At 44.2% G+C, this 27,384-nt stretch overlaps 1 protein-coding gene across 1 annotated transcript in view; it reads left to right on the top strand.

Moving 5' to 3' along the window:
- The window catches only part of NFASC (neurofascin), a 639,840-nt gene that overhangs the window by 580,198 nt on the left and 32,258 nt on the right, over positions 1-27,384 (top strand). Inside the window, exon 30 of the mRNA XM_078644633.1 lies at positions 26,351-26,482. Within this exon, the coding sequence (XP_078500759.1) occupies positions 26,351-26,482 (132 nt within the window). The remainder of the gene's footprint in view (positions 1-26,350; positions 26,483-27,384) is intronic.

Below are 27,384 nucleotides of genomic sequence, written 5' to 3'. Positions count from 1 at the left end.
TCGTGCTCTGACCCCCCAGGCTAACAGCCTCCCACATACTTCTCCATCCTCATGTAATTGTCGCCCATAGGTTCTGCTATTTAAAAGTTGTTTCTCTATCAAAAATTACTGTAGGTTATGCTTCGCCAACTCTCTCTCCTTCAAATGTAGAGCGATAGCTCACTAAATTTCATTTTTGCTAACTTATTAGAATAGCTTTGAAGTGATACTCTCGCCTCCAGCCTCCACTGGTTACCTTAAATGCTTCTCAGATATTTTCTAATGACTTGGGGAAACAGCTGCAGACCCTGGGGAGCTGGGAGATGTGATTTGAGTACCACTGGTAAGGCAAAGGCATGGCTCCCTTCAATTCCCTTCGATTTAGTTTGAAGCATTAATTCCATTCCCCTGGAGCTCTCGAGTACGCTGATATATATGTCAGGGGTCAATTCACTGGGCTTTCTGACAAAAAGTTTGGACAGTCACAATAAGGAAAAGGCCAGGTGCTTTGCAACCAAAAAAAGTTTTTATTAATCCCGACCCAAAGGTAGAGTAAACCTTTCTGAAACAAAAGGAGAACACAGCCTTGAAGTGGAAGCTGAAGTCAACCACATGGAAACTCCTTTAGTGCTTGATCTCCCTGAGTCATTCTTGATTAGCCGGGACTTAGCGCCCTTGACTATAAATTACATGGGGTTGCCCAAGAAGGGGGACCTACACAGATGAAGAAAAGTAATCAATGGCCGGCCCTTCTGAACCAAATTAGAGATAGCCGACCCTGAACAGAACCGCTGGGCAGAAGCATGGAAGGGGGAGACATGAAGGCGGTCCAAGACAAAGACGGCAACAAGGATTTCAGGGCTGTGTTTCGGGCAAAAGGGTCCTCCTGGAATGAAAAGGGAAGAGCTTTTCCGATGGCTACAACCTTAATCCCTTCCCTCCCACTGGAAAACCAAATACCAGCAGGGGCGTAAAAGGTTTTTACTGTCTTTACTAAGCCAGGTTAAATTGCCACAATCACCAACTCTGTCAGCTATCCTGGTGTGAATGCTCTGGCTGAAGAAAGCAGCAGCTAGCGATAGGGATTGAACAAGCTAATCTGTCAAGAGATCGTGGTTCATCTCAAACCCCTTTAATTTTGGAAAATGCAGCAATCAGCTTCGAATCAGAAACAGTGGTAGAAGGTAATGCCCTCTCGAAAAATGTCTCCTCTCTGACACAGCTGGTAAAAGAAGGTATTGATAACCGCTCTGTGAATACTAAGATTGAGTCCTTAATAATGGCTATCTTGGCTAAAGTACAGGAGGTGGCCTGCTAAAACACTAAAGCACATACTTTTGGTGTATGGATTGTAGAACTTGGAAAGAGAATTGAGACTTTAGAGGTACAATTAGAAGGAATGATAGCCAGAATGTGGGATCTTGAAGATACCCAAAGCGCGCTGTCTAAGAAGAACTCCATCCTACAAAGGGAACTTGCCTCTGTAAAGCAACAGCTGGAGGACCAAAAAGTTGCTCGAGGAGGTCCAACCTTAGATTTGTCGGCATTCCTGAAAGGGAGGAGGGGAAACATGAGACACTATTGAATACATGGATGACTTGATTTTCACCCATCTTTCCTAGGGAAATACAGAGGACCTGATGATAACACGTGCTCATTAAATTCCATCTCAAGAGTATTGGGATATATCTTGCCCCCGTACTATGTTGGTGAATTTTGGGGATTATCGGATTTGAGAAAAGTGTTGACTAATGCTATGAAACACTAAAGTATTAAAATCAGAGATGGGTTTGCAAAACAGATTTTTCCTGACCTATCTGTCATACGAGACTTCAAAACGCCTATTGTGAATTTCGGCAAATGCTACATTTATTTCAAGCTGCTAGTGGTCAAGCAAAGATTTTACAACCGGCCAGACTCATTCCATCTCAAGAGTATTGGGATATGTCTTGCCCCCGTACTATGTTGGTGAATTTTGGGGATTATAGGATTTGAGAAAAGTGTTGACTAATGCTATGAAACACTAAAGTATTAAAATCAGAGATGGGTTTGCAATACAGATTTTTCCTGACCTATCTGTCATACGAGACTTCAAAACGCCTATTGTGAATTTCGGCAAATGCTACATTTATTTCAAGCTGCTAGTGGTCAAGCAAAGATTTTACAACCGGCCAGACTCAGAACTTTGTTCGAGGGAGAATTTACGGTGTTTAATGATACTCGGTCGGCGCAGAATTACTTGCATGAAATTCTGAAAAGTGATGAGTCACTAGTTAAATTTGTTTGTTGGAGGTACACTTCTTAAAGCAAAAATGAATTATAATATTTGCCTAGCTTATTATAAAGATTTGGAGGTTGCTGCAGTCAGGGCTATCAGGGTCCAGAGCAAGGTACAAGCAGCTCACTGTTTGCAGGGAAGAGGAGAGGTTGTGACAGGGCGACATGGTCTGGACGGAGGGGTTTGGGGCATTAGGGAGGGCAAGTATTTGCAAGGGGAAAAGGGTTCTTGTAGAGTTGAGTTAAACCAAACTAATCAAGTAGGGAGAAAGGTGGGCACTTGCTGAAGCTTTTGAGTTTCGAAATAGAATTCCTGTTTGGAGATTCTGCATCTTGCACAACCATGTTAGACAATGCTTTGTTGGCAGTGTCAAGGACACTTTGTCTTCCCAACTGTTGTCTCTTTTAGACCACTGGTCCGCTAAGCATTGTTGGTGCTGTCTTATGAAAAGCAAGCAGTGAAAGGCAAGCATAGAAGGCAGCCAGTCAAAAGTGATGGTAAAGAGGCAATGCTCCTTGATAGATAGATAGAGACTAACACAAGACTGGCAAGCTTGGATACGAGCAAATGACAAATGTAAAGCATTTGCATACCTCGAGTGAACATTTATTTTGTTGTAAAACATTTAATAGGGGAATCTTTCTTTTCAAGCCTGACCTTTGAAAGTTTTATTTCAAGCACGCCCTTGCCTTGAGGCTAAACCTATCGAAGCGTTTTTTTGTGTGTTTTTTCAGCAACATTCAAATCTTTGAAGGACAATTCCAAATGTACCCACTAGATGGCAATATTTTGCAAAACATGTAAACCTAGTCCCTGTATCAAACTGCAAAGGCAGTAAAACATGCCCGTGCCGTTTTCCTTCTTTCTTTGGTCTCATTATTTAGGATTTGTGTGCTTTTTATTAGTGACACGCAGGAGAAATGTACTGCAGCGTTTATTACTGAGCGATACGCTGTTTCTGTTGTGGTCGAGTTCACCCATAAAATAAACCAGCCCAGGCTCTGTGCATAGACTGTCTGTTGACAGTTTCCCACACAGACAGTATGTCTTTTGTTACAAGGAAGCAGACGTTGTTGGCACCATTACATCAAAGGACGCTGCAGGATTGCACAGTCATTTACCTTGTGTTCAGCAGTTAGAATCCAGCCAGCGCTTTAGCTTTGCAGACCTCATTAGCCACTGCCAGTGGGAGCCTTGTGCCACTTGAGGCCCTGCCTCAATACATCTGACATTGGCTAATAATATAACGACAGAGATCACTACTGAAAATCTGCATATTTTTCCCATCCTGTGGCACAACTCCTTTGTAATGTGCGCGCGCGCACACACACACATGCCCACACACGACCTAATAGCGGTCGTCGTCTCTCCCCCTCCCCACCCCCTCCAGCACAGTAGCTAAAGAAAGTGTCTGCTGTAGGCCACATTGGACTGAGGAGGCCTCCTGCACATTCTGTGACATTACAGCTTTGACCACTAGATCTGTGTTGAAGTAAGAATCAGATTGAGTCTGTCTGTGAGGGCTTCCCTCTGGATACTGGGGCGATGAGTTCTTACTGTGCAGTATCTGTAGTGGGTACCTCCTTTTACCAATGGTATCTTACGGGTTCTGTATTGTACTCGAGTCGAATGACCATAATACACTTTAAGCACTTGACTTTTCCAGTGAAGGGAAACGAGCACCCAAGGCGTACTCTCTAGGAGCTTTTGGGTATAAATTGAGGTACACTATAACACAGCCAATAAAACTCAGTAAACCAAATGTCCAGCGAAATGGATCTTTATTTACAAGTGAGTAAAATATAGCATTTAAAATAAAATTTCAGATAAAAAAACAAGAAGGTGCTAAGAAAGCCTAGAGACCGAGTACGTGCTCATAGAAGGTACAGTGGACAGAAATAACCTGACCCTGAGAGTTCACGTATGTGGGGATACCATATTAAATACTGAAAATGGGTGTGGATGGTCTTACGAGATCCTAGCAAAATCCGAGCACTAGAGGTAAAATCCTAAAAAAAAATTATTCAGATAGCACAGGAAACTCGGACACTCTTAAGAGAGTTCTGTTATGGGGCTATCACAACATAACCCAATACTGGGGTCTTTGATCAACAATTCACTGATGTGGGGACAGTGTATCAACCCGGAGACTGAAGATCAGACAGCGAGAATTTGATAGTGCATCAGTGCCACAGCAGCTCCAGCGGCTGGTGGTCAGACAGTGAGAGTTTGTTTGTGCATCAGTACCACAGCAGCTCCAGTGGCTGGTGGTCAGACAGTGAGAGTTCGATTGTGCATCAGTGCCATAGCAGCTCACGCGGCTGGTGGTCAGACAGTGAGAGTTCGACTGTGCAATAGTGCCATAGCAGCTCACACGACTGGTGGTCAGGCAGTGAGAGTTCGATTGTGCATCAGTGCTATAGCAGCTCACACGGCTGGTGGTCAGGCAGTGAAAGTTCGATTGTGCATCAGTACCATAGCAGCTCACACGGCTGGTGGTCAGGCAGTGAAAGTTCGATTGTGCATCAGTGCCATAGCAGCTCACACGACTGGTGGTCAGGCAGTGAGAGTTCGATTGTGCATCAGTGCTATAGCAGCTCACACGGCTGGTGGTCAGGCAGTGAAAGTTCGATTGTGCATCAGTGCCATAGCAGCTCACGCGGCTGGCGGTCAGACAGTGAGAGTTTGTTTGTGCATCAGTACCACAGCAGCTCACGCGGCTGGTGGTCAGACAGTGAGAGTCGATTGTGCATCAGTGCCATAGCAGCTCCAGTGGCTGGTGGTCAGACAGTGAGAGTTCGTTTGTGCATCAGTGCCATAGCAGCTCCAGTGGCTGGTGGTCAGACAGTGGGAGTTCGATTGTGCATCAGTGCCATAGCAGCTCACGCGGCTGGTGGTCAGACAGTGAGAGTTCGATTGTGCATCAGTGCCATAGCAGCTCACGCGGCTGGTGGTCAGACAGTGAGGGTTCGATTGTGCAACAGTGCCATAGCAGCTCACACGGCTGGTGGTCAGGCAGTGAGAGTTCGATTGTGCATCAGTGCTTATAGCAGCTCACACGGCTGGTGGTCAGGCAGTGAAAGTTCGATTGTGCATCAGTGCCATAGCAGCTCACTCGGCTGGCGGTCAGACAGTGAGAGTTCGTTTGTGCATCAGTACCACAGCAGCTCACGCGGCTGGTGGTCAGACAGTGAGAGTCGATTGTGCATCAGTGCCATAGCAGCTCCAGTGGCTGGTGGTCAGACAGTGAGAGTTTGTTTGTGCATCAGTACCACAGCAGCTCCAGCGCCTAGTGGTCAGACAGTGAGGGTTCGATTTTGCATCAGTGCCATAGCAGCTCCAGTGGCTGGTGGTCAGACAGTGAGAGTTCGATTGTGCATCAGTGCCACAGCAGCTCTTGCGGCTGGTGGTCAGACAGTGAGAGTTCGATTGTGCAGCAGTGCCATAGCAGCTCCAGTGGCTGGTGGTCAGACAGCAAGGGTTGGATTGTGCATCCATGCCACAGCAGCTCACACGGTTGGTGGTCGGACAGCGAGAGTTCGATTGTGCATCAGTGCCACAGCAGCTCACGCGACTGGTGGTCAGACAGTGAGAGTTCGATTGTGCATCAGTGCCACAGCAGCTCACACGGCTGGTGGTCAGACAGTGAGGGTTCGATTGTTCATCAGTGCCACAGCAGCTCACGCGGCTGGTGGTCAGACAGTGAGCGTTCGATTGTGCATCATTGCCACAGCAGCTCACGCGGCTGGTGGTCAGACAGCGAGAGTTCACAGCTCAGTGATAGCAGATGAGGTATTGAGATGGGTGTAACGCAGACCACTGCAGCCCCTGCGGTGTAGAGGGCCCCAACCCTTCAGGTTTCCCATTATGCCGAGGCGATGCATATCTATGAGTTTTGAGGAATCGTGAGCCCCTCTTCCTGTTCTGCAAGGGCCCCCATCATTTTACGTTATGCCACTGTATTGCGGTAGGGGTGAAATCCAGCTGCAGGTATAGCAGAGCAGATCTTGTGACTAAGGGACAGATAACGGGACACCCACAGCATGAGTCGAGTTCAGATGGAGGGCTTACCTGAACATGTAAAACTGTGGTTTGGTTCAGCACCTCGTCTGTGCAATGTGTGGAAAGCCAAAAGGTACCGAACGTTGGAGGTAGCATTGCCCATTCTTGGAGTAGAGTAGAGGGATTCCTTTTGTATGTGTAGGAAGAAAGTATTTGAAAAGTACCGAGAGTTGCCCGCTTACAGAGCTGTTGCTCCTTAGGCAAGCATAGCCCTCAAGTTAATGGCAAGCACCTCACTGGCCCCTTTTCACTATGCATAAAAGGATGCATCTGGCTGTGACAGCTGAAGGTAAAACAAAAATGGACAGACATTGAGAAAAATGATGGGGTATTAGGAATAATTCCTAACCGGCCGTGCTCCATGCTAGAAAGCAACCGTTACACATGAAAATGGATTTGGGTAAAAAAAAAATGGGGGATTAATAAAAAAAAAAAGTAGTCTGAATGTTAAGAGCCTTATGTAGGGTTTGGTGTAGCGGAATCCTCTGCTAATCTGTGAGGCACCAGTCCCTCTAAATGCGGGGTCCCCAGAGGTGTGGGTACCGCTAGTTGTGTACTGGTGCCGACACTGCCGGCGAACAACCTCTGGCAGCACCCACTTGTGGAAGAGCTGCCTCCTTCATGCACCGAGCAGTTTGACCTTTTTAGGTTGATCCTTCCCATACAGATTCCCAATGCATTGCTCTACAGAGATAATCATCAGGGAACCGAAGCGCAGGGAGGAAACTCTGGGCCCGATTCACAGAACTAACTTAAGACAAAATTCTAAACTTACTACCATTTTGGTATTGACAGAAGGCACTTACTCATTTCGGTATTGACAGAAGTTAGGAGTCCTCACTTTAGGACTCCTAAATGCCTTCTGCGAATACCGAAAGTCTTAAAGTTAGGATTTTTCTCAGTTTAGGAGTAGTAAAGTTAGGATTCCTAACTTTAGGACTCCTAAATGCCTTCTGTGAATACCGAAAGTCTTGAAGTTAGGATTTTTCTCAGTTTAGGAGTGCTAAAGTTAGGAGTCCTAACTTTACTACTCCTAAATAGCGAAAAATCCTAACTTTTCAAAGAAGGCATTTAGGAGTTCTAAAGTTAGGAGTCCTAACTTCTGTGAATACCGAAATGAGTAAGTGCCTTCTGTGAATACCAAAATAATAGTAAGTTTAGGATTTTGTCTTAAGTTAGTTCTGTGAATCGGGCCCAATCTCTGCATCAGAGCTATTCTATTTTTTGGTTTTCAGATGCAACCCCTAGCTTGAGTTGTTTAATTCTGAAAACCAAGAATGGATACCAAGCATGCCGCCACAACATGTTGGCCTGTCTAGTAGTCTGTGGTGCCAAAAGCGGATCTGCTGAACGGGCAGATGTACTTTCCACAAAATGCTCCCCACCTCCATTGCAGGATCACTGAATGGCGCTGGCAGTCCCCCGCATTATATGAGCCCCTAAACGAGGAGGACATGACAAGTTTGAGGGAAAGAATGAAGTCTGCTGTTACCAGTTGTTTTCGTTGATGATCGTAATACCTCTGGTCTTATCTCCATTTTATTTATTTAGGTAGCATTTTTCTATACAGCTGCTGTATCTAAAGGCAGTGTTAACGCTTTACAAAGAGCAATATAAAGATTGTAAATGTAATATGAGGTGGGATGTTCTGTTGATGAACTTGCAGGAGAGGAAAAGATGAAAAAATGAATACATGTGTAGTTCAAATGAGTGTGTCTTAACAGTGTTCCGAAAGAAAAGAGATCCGATTTAGTACCTGGTAAGGGTAGAAAGAGATTCCCATCAGCTGGTTGCCGCGCCAGTGAAGGATAGGTTTAGCACTAGAGGTATTTGGAATTTCAGGGTTTTCAGCTGATAAGTACCTTTATTCCAGAGGCATCTATATAAGCTGGAGATGGTCGGAGTGTTTGCCAAATTAAGTGATTATCGCATGTACAAATTGTTCTTCATGGTAGTGACTGCAGGCTGGAGAAGTGTATACAGACATTTTAGCTCGGTCTATGTAATAACTCAAGTAAGCAGGATAGAGTGATTTGGAAATGGAAAGGGGATAAGAAAATATATTAGTTCAGGATATTAAAATTGATTTATCAGCAAGGTTTTACGTAGTACCAGTATATCGTACATCTTAGCTGCATTCCCTCTAGGGTTTTCATTTTGCAAGCTGTCCTAACAGGAAGCAATTCCAAAATTATAGCTGCGTATAAAGAAGAATAGTTACAATATTTCAATTATACGTTTTAAATTGCAAAAGCACTATATGGCTATGATGTTTATGGCCCTTTTACAGACCCATGTGCTCCTCTGCAGTGCATTTTATAGTGCTAATATAACAGTGTGAGAAAAGTGGATTATTGGTTGAGGTGTTTGTGAGATCTCACCAATTAATAATGTCACTATTCCTTATCAGGCTTAGTTATGGTTCTTTAAATGAGACCTTAGCTCAGCCCTGGGTTGCTGTAGCATAGAGCAATCAGGCTTAACTCAAAGTAGAACAAGTGTAACGCATCTATCAGTACCAAAACTGTTAATAAGCAAGAAACACAAAAGAATAAAAATTCCACTCCAGTTTATAAAAAGTAGAATAATTTTTTTCTTTAATGAGACACCAAAACGACAAAAAAAACAGTTGAAGGAAACTGAAATTATGATTTCTGCAAGGTTTTCATAAATCACTGCTTTTCACTCCAAGAAGTTTGGAAAAGTTTGTAAATCACTGCTCTCTGAGCCTCGAATGCAAGGGTCTGAGGCAAAGCTGAAGTTTCTGGCTGACCACGATGGAAGCTGGGTTCGGATGCGGGGGACGGCTTGGTTCCCACAAAGATTTTATCTTCACACGTAAAAACTTTTCTGGTTCTTTTTCTTGCTGACAGTGCAGTGCGGTCAGCAGGGTCATCTGCAGTCCTGTCTTGTTTTTGATGTTGAGAGATCTGCGAAGTCCAGGGGCCTGGTGAAATCCTCAATTCTCATTGGCGTTTGAGGCCACTTGCAAATTGTCAAATAGCTGTAGTCTAAAAGTCTCGGCCGCTGGGCTCAGAAACCATTATCTTTCTCCTTGTCTCACAAATTGCAGTCCTATGGCAAGAGGGGGTCCTCAACAGCTCTTGCCAAGGATCCAGGCCCTGAGAAGGCCTCTTGAGGGATAGAACTTGATAGGACTGCACCAGCGGAGTCCAGGGCAGGTGCATGGCATGGGCACTTTGCAGGTGCAGAGCTTATAGATTTTGTGTCCCTGAACCTTAGCAGGAGGTTAGTCAACTAGACTTTGGAGTCTACTCACTGGTCCTTGGCATGATTGGGAGCAGTTCCAGCACTTGGGGTCTCTCTCCATACGTTCAACAGCAGGAGCAGCCCTTCTCTTCATTAAGTCCTGTCTTGGCCCAGTTGGTGGAGCAGGTGCTGTGTTCCTTGGTGCAGCCTTTCTTTCTGAGGTCCACAGGTTTAGCAGGTTCAGTCCTTCTTCTGTTATTCCCGAGTCTAGCCGTTGTTCTGAGGCTGAAAGCCAGGGGTGCCACTTTTATGCCGATTTTGAGTACGTGAATGCTGAGACTCAGCCAATGGGGCGTCTATTCCTACGGGTCAACCCTACCCACTTTTTCATAGTTTCCTGTGGGGTTGGTATCTCACTGCCCCAAATCCAAGATAAAAAAAAACCTTCTTTCCTGCGACAAAGCCATGGGCACACCCTGAGCTGTGTCTAGTATAATTAGCCATCCCTCATGGGAAACCGGTTTTGCATAGGGTTCTACCCCCCCTTCGAAGAGGTGCCAGTGTCTAATTGTACAAAGGGAAGGAGGGGGAGGGAGGGCTACAGTGTGATTCTCATTTGCCTCTCAGAGGTGGTAGCCCCTTTGAAGCAGAGCCATGTGTGGCCACAGCCCTCTGGCCATCCTACTGGAGGAGGTCACACCTCCTCCCACCAATAGTCCTTCTGTTCCCCTCACCTGAGAGCGCTTCACACCTCTTGGCAGGAGGGTAGCAGCTGTCCCAGGTGACAACTGCTATTGTTAATCATAAACAGTTACTAGAACTTTAGGGATATAAAGCGAAGGCTTTCCGAAGTCACCTGTGCATCACAAGCTACTTTAAAACCGACATCAGCAATAAGTCGGATGTAATGTAAAAATGAATTTGATACCTTAAAGTACTATATTCATTGATCCCAAAAGGAAGTTAACACTTAGTACAAAGTCTAGTGGAATCCCATGTTAGCCAAAGGGATTATTGGCCTTACTACAGAAAAAATGTAAATTTCTAGTTTTCACTGTGAGGACATGTAAAGTTAAAATTCAACATAACCTTCTTATTAATATCTGGAACCCTGCCTTATGGCCTACTAAGGACTTCCTTATGAGTGACTTACAAATATTAAAAATGAAAGTTTGGGCCTGGTAAAAGGTGTTTTTTTTGCCTTGTCGAGTCAGCAGTTTAAAAGCTGCTCAACTAGCCTGCAGTGGTAAACCTAGAACCATGTTTTCACTCTGTCACAACAATGTCAGCACAAAAAGTGATGTAGTCCACTAGTATCAAAAAATGAAAATTAAATCCACAACAAACGTAAAGGCAGGCTGTTATACAAAAATATATTAGTATTATGCATAGAATCAAATATATCAATCAATGGGAAAATATCAACACTGGCACCCTTCAGACACAAGGTCACCCATGAACATATTTTACACATTAAGTCCAGGGATCTTCAAAAGGCGTAGACTCCTCTTAACTTGAACAGTTTCTTAACTCCCCAAACCAAATTATTAGTCCATTGTTTCAACATATAAAGGAGACATGAATGAAAATGGCATACGTAGTTAAAAAAGGAGGAGCCATCAACCTTTCGGTCTCAAAAAGACAAACAGGTCTGTTAGACCATCATCGGGACCTAGTGTTGAATAAATGAACCAAACAACATACAATCATTGCACATGCCACCAATACCCCAAATAGCCAAAAAGGTTCAAGGACAGGTCTGAAAGTATACGGAATGTCGCTGTAGTCGACAAGCGCCTTTTTGGCTCTCTGGTGTATTGATGGCATGTGCATTTATTGTTTGTTTTTAGTTCATTTATTCGACATTGAGTCCTGATGATGGTCTCACGGACCTGTTGGCCTTTTTGAGACCAAAACCTCGACAGTTCCTCCTCTTTAACTGTAACTATGCCATTTTCGTTGATGTGTCAGTTATATGCTGAAACAATTGACTTATAATTTGGTTTAGGGAGTCAAGAACCTGTTCCAGTTAAGAGAAGTATACGCTTCTCGAAGATCTCTGGATTCAATCTTTTAAAATATGTTCATGGGGGATCTTGTGTCTGAGGGATGTCAGTGTTGATATTTTCACATTATTTTTGTATAACAGAACGCCTTTAGGTTTGTTGTGTTTTTATTTTCATTTTTTGACAATATAATATGCTCTGTTGACTTAAACAAAAAGAATTTACAAATAACTCCCCCAGAAAGATTGTGCTATTTGCAGTGTATTTACCGAGTTCCCTGCGGGAATATTGTGTTGCCCTGTTAATGTTTAGCAGTCCACTAATGGCATTTAGCCAACTTGCCCTGGATACTCTAAGTACCATATACTAGGGACTTATAGGTGAGTTAGATATACCAATCAGGAATTAGCCAGTTGCATAAACACTTTGAGGCGTCAGAGTGCATGCGCTGGGCCCTGATCAGAAGGGCCCATTGATGTTCAGAATCCAAAAAACAGCAGCATCAATCCAAAAATTGGGAGATTATCATGCAAAAAGAAGCACTTTCTCACAGTTGTTATATATGTCTTCCATTGAAAGCCAGTAGCTTAAGTGACAGGTTTAAAATTCAGCTATCCACATCTATGACGTAATAACAGAGTGAGGTGAATTTTGTTTCCCACTGTTACCTCATTATTGCTTTGCCCGGCTCTGCAGAGACTAGATCAAAGCATTGGTATGGTGATTAGCGGTCTTATTCTTATTCATCTGCATTTCTAGGTTCTCCATAGACCCTAGGGAGACTAGAAAATATGTATTTGCTGTGCCTGCATCAGCTGCCGCAATTCTCTGTTAGTCCAGCTCTCTGCAGCCTGGCAGAAGAAAACAAGGCAGCTGAGTAGTAACTCTCACAGAGCATGCCAGGGCATCCCCAACTCTTTGCTCTCAACTTGAGAGTGGCTTTGGATAGGGAGGGATGGCACAGAGTGTGGCAGAAGGCAAGGTATTTTATTTTATTTTGTATTTATTTGGGTCTGGGGATGGTAAATATAGAGGATTGTGGTGATGGGTGGCAGGAGACCAAGCATTATTTTTTTTTTTACATTGGCTGGGGCAGTTAAATACAGAGGGTGGGGGGCTGGACAAGAAGCCTTGTATATTTTGTAGGAGTGGGTTTGGAAGCCATGTTTTGCATCGCTTCCCCTTTATTCGTCTGCTCCTGTGTAGCTGTTGAAAACAGAGGCAGATGATTTTTGGGAGAGGAGAGAGTAGGCATACTTACCATAACATGATATCAAGGGCTAGATGGTGAATAACCGTGATGTTTTCTACCTCAGGGTTTTAAGTGACCTCATAGGCAACTTATGTCTGTTTTGGTGTCTCTCAGAAATCAGATGTGAAAACTATCCCAGGCCTTCCTTTTTACTCATCTATAATTCTATAGATGTTTTATAGCTCTTTAAATCATGTGTTTCTGTTCCACAATCCTGCACATTACAGGTGTCCCTATTACCAAATTCAGTTGGCTTATTTTACTCCGATGGTCATGCTGGGATTGTAAACTGAATTGCAGGTAGCACTCAGATCTAATCATTAGGATTTTGACTCACTGTTTATCTCCCTAATTTGTGTTAATTTAAAACAGTATGGTGCAGCACTTTTATGTCATAAATTCCAAATGTTATGCATGAAATGTAATTTTTGCTCTAATGGTGCCTTTTTCATTTACAACCACTATGTTTATATTTTACAAAAGAAGCTCTTTGGGCCATTTATGGAGGTTGTCTGTGGCACAATCTCTCAGGCACTGTGCCTGCTTTTTCTCCATTCCTCCATAAGTACTGGTTTTTGAGCAAAAATTGATTTTTTTTTTATTGGCCGGCAAGCCTCATTGTTGGACTCTACACTTTACCACTGCTGACCAGGGCTAAAGTGCGTGTGTTCACTACTGAAAACATGGTAACCATGGCCGTCACCTGATTGGCACATACTTATAAGTGTAGTGCTACATGTATCCAAGGGCTGTAAATTAAATGCTACTAGTGGGCCTGCAACATTTATTGTGCTACCCACTCAAGTGACCTTTTTAAACATGTCTCAGGCCTGTCATTTCAGCCTGTTCGCAGTTCTAAACTGCCAATTCGACCTGGCAGCATAAACCTTTTGCCAAGCTTACACCTCCCTTTTAAGACATATAATTCACCCGTAGGGTAGGCTCCAAACAAGCCATTTGCATGGTGAATTGTGTTTAAAAAGTTGGACATGTACTTTTAAGTTTTACATGTAAAGGTACAGAAAAACGAATACATTTGTTTTTCACTACTGTGAGGTGTACCTCATTCATAGGATAACATTTGGTTGCCTTATTACATTTATTAAGTGCAATCATTTAATTGGAAACAGGTAGAAACATCACGATGGACTCAAATTAATTTTAAGTTAGAATCTTCTTTAAAGGTTAAGTCAGATATTAGATTATACTTTTGAAAATGCTACTTTTAGAAGTTGGCATTTTCCTGCTCTAAACTTTCTGAGGTCTTCTAGGAGTTTCCAGCTTCCTGGGCCTGTTAATTGCTCCCCGATTTGGATGCATTTTGGGCCCAGAGAGTGAACAGTAGGATCTGGGTGTAGCAGGGAGAGCGTCATCCTGCCAGAATGGGAAGGGCAGAGCTGTTCCCTTCCCTACTTACATTTTAAAGGAGCTGTGTTAGCACACTCCCAAAAAACTTGACACCAGACTTTTTGCCACCCCAGATATCTTGGTACATGGACAGGTAGTAATGACATTCCAAAACCATCTAAAGGAGGAAAACTCCAAAGGTTTCTTCCACTTCGAAGTGGGCACCAGATATACATAGTGGACCCTTAGACCCACTCTTTAGTACACTCTTGGACTTGTGGAACTCTATAGAAAACTGCCTTGTACTCCAGAGGACTGCCCGCTACGTGAGGCCTGCTTTATTTCTCAGTGGACAGCCCTGCTGCTTGAGGCTTGTTTTGTTCTTTGGAGGACTGCCTTGCTACTTGAAGGAGAGAGGGCCATCTCCTGTTACCCAGGACTACCAGAGTGACTCCAAGGGTTAGTTGGCTGACCTCCTGTTCTGAGCTACAGGGACACAATAAGCTCCAGAAGCCTCCCTGCAACTTCTCAACTGATCTGCTGCAACTTGCCATGTCTGGACCAGCAAACGGACCTGCCTGAGCCCTGCCCTGCTTCAGTGAGTTCTTGATCCCCAAGAGGTTCCTCCCAAGGACCCCTGGACCCTTGGTTCCTCCTGTGAAATACTGTTTTTAGCTCTGTACGCCAGACTTTGAGAAGGTAACATTTTCAGTAAGGCTAAAGTGGTCCCAGTCTAGCACGGCCATACACCCACAGATACTGCTTTATGCTTCTAACGCTATTTTTACTTCAGCCTATAAAATTGCATATTTCAGGTTCTACTGATTGGAAATATTTCATTTTGGGCTCAGTTCATTTATTAAAATGTTCTCAGTTCTAAATTGTTTTGGTATTTTTATTGTGTTGGGTTTTCACTCTATTACTGCTTGTGTGCTGCATAAATACTTTACTCTAAGTTAAAAATGACTGCTTGTGTGCCAAGCTACAGAGGGTTAAGTACAGGTGGTTCATCGTGACAAGGATTGTGGTTGTTGCTTGAGATGGGTATTCACCCCCTCAATAAAGAGCCCAATTTCTCACCCTCCTTGTGGTAGGAAGCACAAGCTATTGAGTTGCAAATTGTCACCTACCACTGAGCATTAAATATGAGTTAATTTAGCTGGGATTTCAATGCATGCACACATGCTCCATACTAAACAAGGTGTTCCAGCTGCCCTGCGTTCTAAACCTGGCTGTGCTGTTTAATCCTGATCAAATCATGTTAACTTCCTGTGCCTTGGTTTCCTAACCCCTCAATGTATGGCTGCTGAGACACTTGCTAATGGCTTAAGTTGTATTTGTTCTATAATTGATCATTTTCTAGTGTGGATGTAGTTATAGGGGAAATAGAGTGCTTCTCAATTAGGATACGAGCACCATACTGTATGTAATACAATTTTAACATAAAAAAGAAAAGAGCGACATAAGGAGAACAAGCTTATTCGACATAGGTAGGAATACAGAATTAGGCATTAAAGTAAGCGCTGTTTGAAGGAAACTAAATATGAAACTCTTCCAGCGTAATACTAGGGTGAATGTATTCTTCCCAGAGATGTAATGGTATACAGCATGTGGTAAAATGTCAACAATTTGGAGAGGTGAGGAGGAATAGTGGCTACACGGGTAGTCAGTGATGTTGCTGGGGTCGCATATGGGCGGCACAGACTGGCGGCAGCCTGAGAGAGGCTCCCCACTGTTGCTTATTGTCAGTATTGGGCTGGTGGCAACACGGGAAACTCTACTGTTTGTATCAATTGCTAGAATAAGAGAATACATCAATTAGAATGTTATTTCCATTATGTGTACTGTGTGTTATCTATTTATGTTATTTGCACTTTTATACTCCTATTCAGACAAAATAAAGTTATTTTTGATTGGTTCTAGACATTAAGGGCCATATGTATGAAACTTTGGTTTTGCGATTCTCATACAGCGATTTTTTTGCCAGTTTGCTATTTGAGAATCGCAAAACGCTATGTATGAAGGATTTGCAAATGATTTTGCAAATCCAATATATTCCTTAATTGCGAATTGAAATTTGCGATTCGCAATTAAGGAATATATCTCCATTCATTCCTGTGGGCCTAGATTCCCATAGGAATGAATTGGAAGACATTCTCAATTTACGATTGTCAATTAGAGAATCGCAAATTGAGAATGCAATTTCAAGGGTGTCAAAAGGACACCCTGTTGCATCCCTGATATGTTCATGTGTGCACATGTGGCAAATGTGCACCACATGGCACTTTGAAAAATGCAAAAAAGTGCATTTTTCAAAGAAATCGCAAATTACCGCCAATTTAAAGTTGGTGTCATTTGCGATTCCTTATGGCCAAATTACACTTTTTCTGGGCCTCTTACATTGCATTTAAGGAATCGCAATTTGTGATTCCTTCAATGCAATCACAAAATAGGGATTCACAAATTTGCAATTTCTTATTTTGCGAGGCAGTGTCCCATTCATTCATCCCACTTAGCTAAATTGCGATCGCATACGCCGAAATTCTGTGAATTTCGGCGTTTGCAATCGCAATTTTGAATGATACATATGGCCCTTAGTGTGGTGAGAAGTGGGGCAGAGAAGGGGGTCATGTAGCTCTATTCTTTCAGGCATGGTCCTAGCGTTTCCACCCCTAGCCCCTCTGTTATGTGACATGTCTATTCTCATACTTTTAGGACAAAATACAGTTGCATCTTCAACAAAATAACCACATACCTTTTTGTGGGAAAAGTGTTGCAAGTTTATTCATATTCTGGTATGCAGTACACAGGTAAGGTACATTTACGGGTGATGATTCGAGTGCAGCAGCTCGGGGATGTGACATCTCGCACTTACTGAGGCCAACTTCCAGGTCTGGTAGCCACAGAAAAAATACATCCCCATAGGCAATGAGGAAACACTAAGGGCTGTTCTATCTAGTGTCCCCCTGCGGGTGACGTGGCCATCCACCTACGGGTAGAGAAAATGACTCCATATTGCGAACATGAGGGAGCTGCTGGTCAATTTAACTTGTCCTGAGCTGCCCAGCAGAAGGGGAATGATAAGCACAATGTAAAATAACGTATGCTAGTGTGAAGTACGTTAAGTCACATCACCAAAAATCTGAGGGACACCAATCGGACAATTTAAACAGCCGCAAAAACTGTCAGCTTGACAGACAACCCAACCAAGCAATGGCAAAGCAGAACAAGAGACTGGAAACCCAGAAGTAGGCTGTCCTAAAGACCACTTTGTGTTCTTTTTGTTCTTTTGCTCGAGGATTGATGGCATGGGGTATACCAGACCTAAAATGCAGTCGGTGATCGATGTGCAAAAAAAGTAATTGTCAGCAAAAGTTGAAATGACGGGCACTTTCTCATTCCCTCCGTCTTTAAAGCCCCTGAACTCCTGACACTGATAAATCTCTTCGGCGCGCTATCTACTCGTGCAGTGCCATAGACATGGCATAGATGTTTCTTTCATGTCAGGTGCGACGGTGATCTATTGCAAAGCAAAGCCCGGGATTTATTGGGCTTTTAGTGAAGTGGCAGCCGCGCTGTCTTGACTATCACTGAGTGCTAAATGGCGCTATAAACAAGCATATGTTGCCAGGAGTGCAGGGTAGCTTGTTATTCTTTTCATGAGGCATGGTCTTGGGAACCGCTTCTGGACCCCTCAGCAGTGCTTCAGGGGAAGTGATGGAGGGTGGTCTGGGTAGGTGCGGCAGATAGACAGACAGTCAGCACTTGGGCAGTATGGACCACTGGACGTTTGCACACTTGGGTCCATATGTATCATTCAAAATTGCGAATTTCAGCGTTTGCGATCGCAATTATGCTTAATGGTAGGTATAAAAGAAAAACTGCCTCGCAAAATAAGGAATCCGCAAAATTTGCGATTCCTTATTTTGCGAATGCATTTAAGGAATCGCAATTTGCGATTCCTTAAATGGAATGTATGCTGCACCCCAAGTTGTACGAATATGGCATAAGGAATTGCAATTTACCACCAACTACAGGTTGGTGGTAACTTGCGATTTCTTTCAAAAATGCACATTTTTGCATTTTTTAAAGTGGCATGTGGCGCACACACATGCCCTTAAGGCATGTATGTGCGCCACATGTGCACCCATGCTCATTTCGGAGGTGCAACAGGGTGTCCTTTTGACATCCTGGCACACTTGAAATTGCATTCTAAATTTGCGATTCTCTAATTGAGAATCGCAAATTGAGAATGTCTTCCCATTCATTCTTATGGGCCTCTAGGCCCTTAGGAATGAATGGGGAGGTATTCCTTAATTGCGAATTGCAATGTGCGATTCGCAATTAAGGAATATGTAGGGTTCGCAAAATGTATTGCAAATCCTACATACGTAGCGTTTTGAGATTCTCAAATAGCGATTCCCAAAAATTCGCTATTTGAGAATCGCAAAACCTAACATTGATACATATGGCCCTTCTCCTTACGTTTAGCCCGAACTTACCTCATAGAAAACAGTGGGCCTGAATTGGATGAGGTGGCATTGTCACGAAACCCCAGTCAGTTAAAAAGCAGCAATCTCAATGTGGGTGTCCTCTGCAAGATTATAGTGAACACTGTAACTCTCTTACACTTATCCATCCAGATTTCTCTTTTCTCAATTATTGATAAAGCAGGGAAGGACAAAAGTCACCGATAAACGGCCACGCTATCTTTTGATCTTAGTTGCTGTCCCTGACAAAACACCTTACCTCCATCCACACTATTACAGGCCCTGCCTTCATTACACATCACTGCCAAAATATGATGCCACTTTCTTGACAATGCCATTTTGGAGTGTCAGCATTCCATCCCACCCTGATGCTGCCACTTTGGAGGGGTCTGCATCCAATGTACGGTTGTTATTTGTTATTTTAGGGAAGGCCACAGCCTTTCCTAATTATAGTTTTCTGGGCAAATCCAAACCTGGTACCAACTAAAAGGATGTTTTGGAGAGTTCATACTAAACCTCTTATGTGGTGTTTGGTAGACTTCAATCGTGTTTAAGAGTAACGCGCTGAGTTGCAGTAAATCTGTGGAGCTCACAATGCTTTTGTGTACTTTACATAAGCCCATGGAGCAGAGGCACAATGTACAGACCCATCCAGCACTTCACCTGGATATTTTGGGGATTAGATAAACCAGTGTTGGGGTTCATCACAATCTAGTGGCCCTGGTGGGGCTGGCTCCCCAAGGGTGCTTGTCTATTACGGGAAGGCCTTTGAACCCTCAGAAGAACAAGCAAACAGCTCTGAATTTTTCCAACCTTCCAATAATCCGGACCCTAGACCCTGTAGCGTTAAAGACTGTAGGTTCAAAGAGGTGGATAGCCATGTGTGGCTTGGTTAGGTAAGCCTTCATCCCTTCTTTTTAAAGCATATCCACATTCCACAGCTAGTCATAAACGTGATTAGTAGAGACATTTTACTAGCTATCCTCTGCAAAGCATAATGTAATATTTACGGGACAGGACAGTGCATGACTAAATAATTATTGGATAAGGTCCTTCCTAGTTGATTTCTGATTATGGCGTTCTTATGGACATACACACTGCATGAGCTATCAATACCTAATTAATTACATCAAGCAACACATCTTAAACCCCACCTGACCAGAGACCTCGCCCTTGCGTTGGAATATTGCCGCCACCATTGAACACGCTTTTCACATCTTCAACATCCACATCCAGTTCGCCACATTCCAGAAAGTCTCTGGCATTTAAAATAATAGCTCAGCTATTTGGACATTGACGCCTCAATAGCTGGTACCTGTCAGGTGCATTAATAGTCAGTTTAAGCAGTTATCATGTGATTATGCCATCACCCACGTTTCAGAATAAACACTCGTAAGTCTATTGATGCACAGGCTTCAGCAGGCAAACATGTATCTCAACGGAACAGCATTAAGTTTTAATTCATCAAAGAATTTACATATTAATATTGTATATATAATTATTGTTAGGTATTTATTACCCACCATATAGATATTTGAAGACTCATGTTGGTTCTACTGACATGTTAAGGAAGGAGTATGCCAGGTTTTAGTCGCTCAGTGCGCTAATGCATTCACTCCAAGGATCTGTGTTTTTACACCTGGTCACCCTTTCAAATTCCAGAGGATCCACTCAGCATTTCATCCTTCTGGCGTCAAGAAAATGAGTGCCATTATTTGGGTAACAATAAACATCTGGTAATCAGAGCCAAAAAGGCTCCAAGTGGGATGAATGTGTGATTTACAAATACATGTTATGTTGTGTTATAAAAGGATGCATTCGGTTTTAGCAGGTGAACAGCAAGGTTTTTAAAATGTTCCTGAATTTTAGGCCATCAGACTTTAAACACAACTTAGAGGAAATAATACTCCAAGTAAGAGGAACCAGATTGTAATCAGATCTCCTTTGTTTTGAGCTAGACACCACAAACAGTAGACAAACTCCAAATCTCAACCATCGTCTGACGTGTATGTGCTTAGTAAATTTGCTAGACAGAAATTTAGGATTACACATTCCATGCATAATACAAGAGGATATAAATGTAATCTTTTTTAGGTCTAGAGCTAGCCAAGACCTTTTGATTTAACTATAATTAAATTTATAATGCACTTATTGGGGGCTTAAACCAGCCCTCTTCATCCATTGGTCTGTTCTTGTGTCATTCACATTTTTCTTCCAACCACTACTGCATACAATATGGGGCAGTGGGTCCATTTGCTGACTTCACTGGCATGCTCCCTATTCACAAGGAGCACAGGAAGGAGTGCCAGGGACTACTTTGGAAATGCATGCTTTTTGAGACCCAAACAATATATATATATTTTTTTTCGAATTTTGTCTTTTTTCCTGATTGGCGAAGGCCCAGCAGCTTTCCCAACAATAAATATTTGCTGGCTTTACCAATGCTTCTCTGGCTACACAGCCAGCTAAGCTGCTTCTTATGTTCTCAGACAGGCTCATGTTTCCTCATACAGAGTAGCAGTCAGGCTGCTATGCTTTGAAAGCATTCAGTGTCTTTCTTTGTCAGGCCAAGAAATACCATAAAGACAGTGTGAAATTGAATCAGTGCGCCAATTGTTTCAATTTTAAGGCAAAATCGGAAGATCAAACATTGCTGGTAGTAGCAGGATTTAGTAACTCAGGTAAGCGTTGATCAAAAGAAACATCGGCATCAATCATCATTCTAAATTTCTCACTCCCTTCACTGCGCTAGTCCAAAAGGGTTCGGGCAAGAGACCATTGTCTCAGAGGTGGAAAAGTATTCAAGAAAAAAAGACTCATCTCCCTCAAGAAGACCTGACAAAACTGGGTCTGAGCCTTATGCACCTTCTTTGAAGGTACCTGCTAGTTCTGATGCAGTGAAAGGCATTGATGGACCCCTCATTGCCGAAGCATGCATTGTCGTTGAAACCGTTGATGGCTAAGTCATCGACAACAACGATGCCAGCTTTGTTTTCAAGATCAACGATGAAGAGAACATTGTCAATGACGGCACTGGCAATTATTTTGTCTGCAGGACAAACACGGTCAATGGCACAGACATTGGCGGCTCCATTGTCCGAGTCAACCATCTTAAAACATATAAAACAACCGTCAACAACAGCATCCATGAGACAGTCGACGAAGCAGTCAATTCTGCTGGAACACCCTTCTCCCAGTATAGTCTCTCCTCTTCCACCTACGCACCTCTAGACATTGAAAAGTTTGAAGATGAAGATTCCTTTGACACTGCTTATAGCCCCCGCAGCTTCACGTTAAATATCAGGAAGACAATGATGGATACTTAGAGGGAGATTTTCCCTTTCAAGATACACCAGATGCAACAAAGTCCAGATACAGATCTATTGAGGCCTTTGCAGAACAGTACGCCTATGAACCACATGATGAGCAATAGCAGTATCAGAAGCTAATGATGGAGGTCCTCACTGCCTTAGCCTCAGATCTCTGTCAAATACTGGCAGACCGCTACAATAGATTCACATAGGTGTTAATCCGGTACCTTCACAAACAACTCCTGCTCCTAAGCATGCTGCCTCTCCTCATGCTCTTCATCTTATCCATTCGTTAAGAAGTCCAGGTATGCAATCGGGACAGGTGCGCTGGCCATTAGCATCCACGATGATTAATCTGATGTCAATAAACCAGAGGAGGTTGAGATACAGGATCCACCATCTGATACTGGAGCGGAGTCGGATGATTATGTGGCACCTCTCTCAGCCCCGCATACTTGGCCGGTGGCCATTCCCCTCCTGATGACATAGGAGGGGTTCATGCTCTTTTGGAGAGAGCTTCCTAGAGATTGGATCTACCCATTCCTATAAAGCAGTTTGACTGTGTCCTAATGATTTCAAAGAGTCAGCATGCAAATCGGTCCAGGCAATACCAATCATAGTCCACGTATGGTCAGAGGTTATGAAACTAATGAAGAACCCTGCAGTTTTGGCTGCAGTTCTGCCCCACCTGGTTAAGAAATACAAAGCTCCAGACGATTCCCTAGCTTTCCTTATAAGAACCAGCGGCCTGATTCGGTGTTCATGCAAGATGCCCAGATACATTTGAGAAATCCCTCTACACCTTTAAGCTCTCCACCTGACAGGGAGGGTAGACGCTTGAATAAACTACGAAGGAGGAGCCGAGACGGGACGGACGTGGACCGTCTCGGCTCCCGGCCCGCGCGCTGCTCCGGCCTGGAGCCCAGCGTCCTTGGGAGGCCCCCCGCGACGCACACACTCCCTGATTGTAGCGGAGGGTGTGGGGCATCTGCAGGGCTACCCCGATCGCTGCTGGTGCCTGTGGAGCGGCGATTGCTGAGTGCTCCCGATCCCCGCCAAGGACCCAACATGGCGGCCGCCCGTTACCAGCTCGGGCTATGGAGCAACAAGGAGGAGGAGCGGAGACCGGGGGCGAGTCGGACGGGCGGGCGCTGTTCACCCGAGCCGATGTAGGGCTCCTGCCGCGTCCCCCGCTGCCACCTCGTTGCTGGTGTCTGTGGAGCGGCGCTGGCTGGCTGTTGTCGATCCCTGCCGGGGACCCAACATGGCGGACGCCCGCTGCCGGCCCGGACTGAAGGGCATCAGGGAAGAGGAGCGGAGACCGGGGGCGAGTCGGACAGGCGCTGAGCACCTGAGCGGTATGTAGAGCTCCCTCTGCGTACCCCGCTGCCACCCGCCGAGACTCTGAGGGCATTCCAGGGGCACACCAGTAAAGGGCCGGTGATTGACGGCGGCGCCCCTGCTGATGACGGCGCCGCCCTGAGGCCTTCCCACCGACCTGCTCCGGGGGCCATACACCCCTCTCTCCGCCACAGACGAGCCTGGGCCCGAGGGCAGAGATGCGCCCCCCCCCCTTCCCGGCCGCGCTGTTTGGCGCCGGCGGTGCCTGACTTCAAGATGGCGCCCTCGGGGACACACTTTCTATGACCGGCAGACGCAGGCTACGGGAACACGAACGCAGAGGATAGTGCCCTGGTGGACTCTGGAGGACTTTTTCGTTGGACTAGTCCCTCCCTACATACCCTGCATCCTACCCACCCTTCCTCTATGCTGTGAATGCTGCTGTTTTTTCTTGGACAGTTCTCGCTGGACTCTAGCCCTTCCTTCCCTCCAGACCTTTGCATCCCACCCACCCCTCCTCTATGCTGGTACTCGTGTAGTGTTTGCAGCGGTCCTCTGTACTCTCTACCACCCCTATATTACCCCTAGAGTGTTTCCAGTCACATCCCTCCTGTCAAGATAGATGATAACTCTAATGACTAGTTTACTATTTGATTTTTAGATTGTATCCATGTGTATCCCCTCCCTGGGTCAGAATTATAGCTTTTACGACTAATCGCCTGTGGAACTGGTGGAATATAGCCAGGTGTACCCCTTCCCCCGTGTGAAGAGATAACCCTATCCACTAGAGCTAAAAGAAAGGTGTTCCTGAAATGTGTAACGTAACTGATTTTATGTAAAGTGCCTTGTAAAGGGGCAGCTGAAATTCCAGGAGCCTAGTCCCGACAGCTCGACGACTTCGGAGGGCTGGAAGTGGTCCCCCGCTACACGGCGGAGGAGGGCACTGGACATCGAATGCTGTCTTATGTAAAGCGCTCTGATAACCTAACCTGTTCAAGATCCTGAAATGTGCAACGTAATTGATTCTATGTAAACTGCTGTGATAACATGTAACGGAACTGGTGCTATGTAAAGCGCTCTGATAACCTAATCGGTTCAAGTTCGCGCTATAGAAAACTCTAAAAATAAATAAAATAAATAAATAAATGTGGGCAAGAGATTTTCGGCAATGGTAGCAATACCATTCGAGCATTCAAGGCAAAGTCTCAATCAATGTCCTAGCCATATTGGGAAGATACAACAGGCAGAAGTGGTCCGACCTAGGAGGTTTTCTTGTGTTCCTACCAGAAGAAAAGAGGGAAAAGGCAAGAGTGCTCATTTAACAGTATGAAAAAAAAACTTCCTTCTGCTACAAAGAGCAGAGTTTTTTTCCTCGCTCACATTCGTCAACGCCAAGTTGGCGAGCGCGAGCGAGGAAAATCCACCTCCAACCAATAAAATTTGTAGAAACACTTTTAGATACAATATTATTCAAGTCCTTCCCTGCAAATGAAAGGATGCTGAGAATAATTAATCTGGCCACCTGCCTCTCGAAAAGAAGGTGTGTTTCAGTTTGATCATTAAAATAATTTCTGGGGATGATGTCCTCCAGCATTCCTCCTGGTCCTCCGCATGAGCCCTATTTTGAGAAAAAATACACAAACAGTGGGCACAGAGCCGAAGATCTTTTGAAGAAATCATTCGGACCACTCCCAAATGAGGTCCGCCATGCTTTAGTGGATGCAGAAAGGCAATGTCTCATTAGGCCTCACATTTCTAAACTCATCGCCTAAATTTGTGAAGACCACAGATTCATCTTTAGCTGGATGAAGAGTATATTTACAAGGCCTGGAGGTTAGCGGACAATGGTCACTTAAGGAGACTAGAGTGCATATCACTCTTCTGGAGCTTAGGATGACAATCTATTTATGCAAGAAGAAAGTGCTCCTCTTTGCTTGTTGATACAGACAAGGAAACAGTGAACACGAAAGGCATTACAAGGTTGCGTCTGTTGTCTATGGAAGTAAACAAAATTAAACTCACGGTGCCCAAGTGCGTGATTGGGGTACAGCAATGCATGAGGACTAATGGCAACAAGATTGAACGTCTGGAATAAGTCAATATATTCAATCGCGCATCATAGTGCCTAGGAGCGTAGGTGAGTCCGAGGTGAGTGATATTTATGGCAACAAGATTAATCGTCTGGGTGAAGTCAATATAATCATTAAGACTTCGCAGTGTCTCTGAGCGTGAGTGAGGCTGCAGTACATAGTCATGACTAGCCTTGTTGCCATTAGTCCTCATGCATTGCTGTATCCTAATCACGCACTGTGGCACCGTGAGTTTCAGTAAATGTATAGCCTTCATGCCCCCTGACACTGATCAAGTACGTGGAACGATAGGTTTCTCCTCCCCCGTACTTGTAGGTAGCCTCACTCTTCACACGACGCAGATCAATATATCTGCCTGTGATAACAATATCTATGGCTCTCTTCTTGTTGTTTTTAACCAACAGCTTTCGATGATGCTTAAGCCTCTGTGATTCGGTATGAATAGGGATATGGAGGAGCTTCTCTGAAACACACTTCCACATCGTATACCCAGGAACACTTTCTTTGATGAGCATGACCTATTCGGTGAAATAGCTCTGATTTGTTTACACTGTGGAGCAATGATGCTGCACAGCATGCTATGTGACAGTAATTTGGATGGGTATGTTCTGTTTTGTCTAGTGCAGTAATTCTGAAGCCATAATTTGTGCAAAGGTAATTCTATTGAATATATTATTTAGGGCGGTGATTCTGATTATCATATTTGCGACGATATGTGTAATGTGAACGTTTTGTAAAAGTAAAACCAATAGGCCTTATTTTGCACTGCAATTCTGATGTGATTGTTCTGTGGGATAGTAATTTGGATGGAAATATTTCTGGCACAGAGTTTATTGTGTGCTTGTTCAGTCACATATATTTTCAAAGAGACAGACAAAACTGGCACATGTGGGCACATCTGTCCTAAGCACAAGCTGGTGAGAACCTATCCTTTGTATTTCATCTAAATGATTAGTCTAACTCTCACCTGTCTTCTCTCGCTAGCCTACACCAAGAGTCAGGTGGACATTGCTACCCAGGGCTGGTTCATTGGCCTCATGTGCGCAGTGGCACTGCTGGTGCTCATCCTCCTTATCGTCTGCTTTATCCGGAGAAGCCGTGGTGGAAAATACCCAGGTAGGAATGCATCTGCACTCCATCACTGACTGATAAAGCTGGGTGATGTTTGGGAGTAGTCAAACCAGTGCCATAGCAAATCAAAGGGAACAAATTGTTGGATGTTTCTGCTTCTGCTCGCCTCTGTAGGGTACACATGACATACAGGTGAAAAAATGGTCTTGTATCCCCATCCCTCCAGCCTGTCACAGAAGTATGGTGCATCATGTGTGTAAGTAATTGGTTGTCAGCTGTTTGTTGGACCTGTCCTATCTTGCACGTTTTACCTTCAAAGTTCCCTTCCACCTCAGCCCTTTTGTCATTTACCCAAGATAGTATCTGTCCAAGCACAAGCTAGATTGTGGCAGACTGTAGGAGGATCCCCTGAGTGCCTCCTACATTGTTGGCAAGGTAGTAGCCTCCCTGGCTTGACCATGATAAGATTTCATGGGTGGTGGCAATATTTAAGACTTTGGCTACAAACATTTTAATGTACCATGGTGGACAACGGCTAGTATACCCTCCCATGCAAAATGTGATGCAGTCCTCTCTGACAACATATTTCCTTACATGTCTAGGTGAGCTGTCAGAACAGGTGTATTAGACGACTGTTTCAATGGATGTTTTAAATCCTAACTAATAAGTAGATATTTACTAATGTGACGCCACGCTAGGAGGCCTACTGCCCTTCGGATATGGCTCTCTGCATCCCATTGAGTCAACACTAGTTTTCTGGCTTGGGGCTGCAATACATTTCCTTTCAGCCTAAATCGGATTTTCCCCATGTTGCCATAAAACAGACCATATGACCATGTCTTGTTCTCTGAGAGACTGGACATCCAGTGATTTGCTGATTGTGCGCTGTTTCTCTTAAGTACTCGGTCTCTGGGACCAGCACTCTGCAGAGTATGATAATCAGGCAC

The sequence above is a fragment of the Lissotriton helveticus genome, chromosome 5_1, assembly GCF_964261635.1.
Source record: "Lissotriton helveticus chromosome 5_1, aLisHel1.1, whole genome shotgun sequence".
Taxonomy (NCBI): domain Eukaryota; kingdom Metazoa; phylum Chordata; class Amphibia; order Caudata; family Salamandridae; genus Lissotriton; species Lissotriton helveticus.
This window is presented reverse-complemented; position numbering and strand designations above follow the sequence as displayed.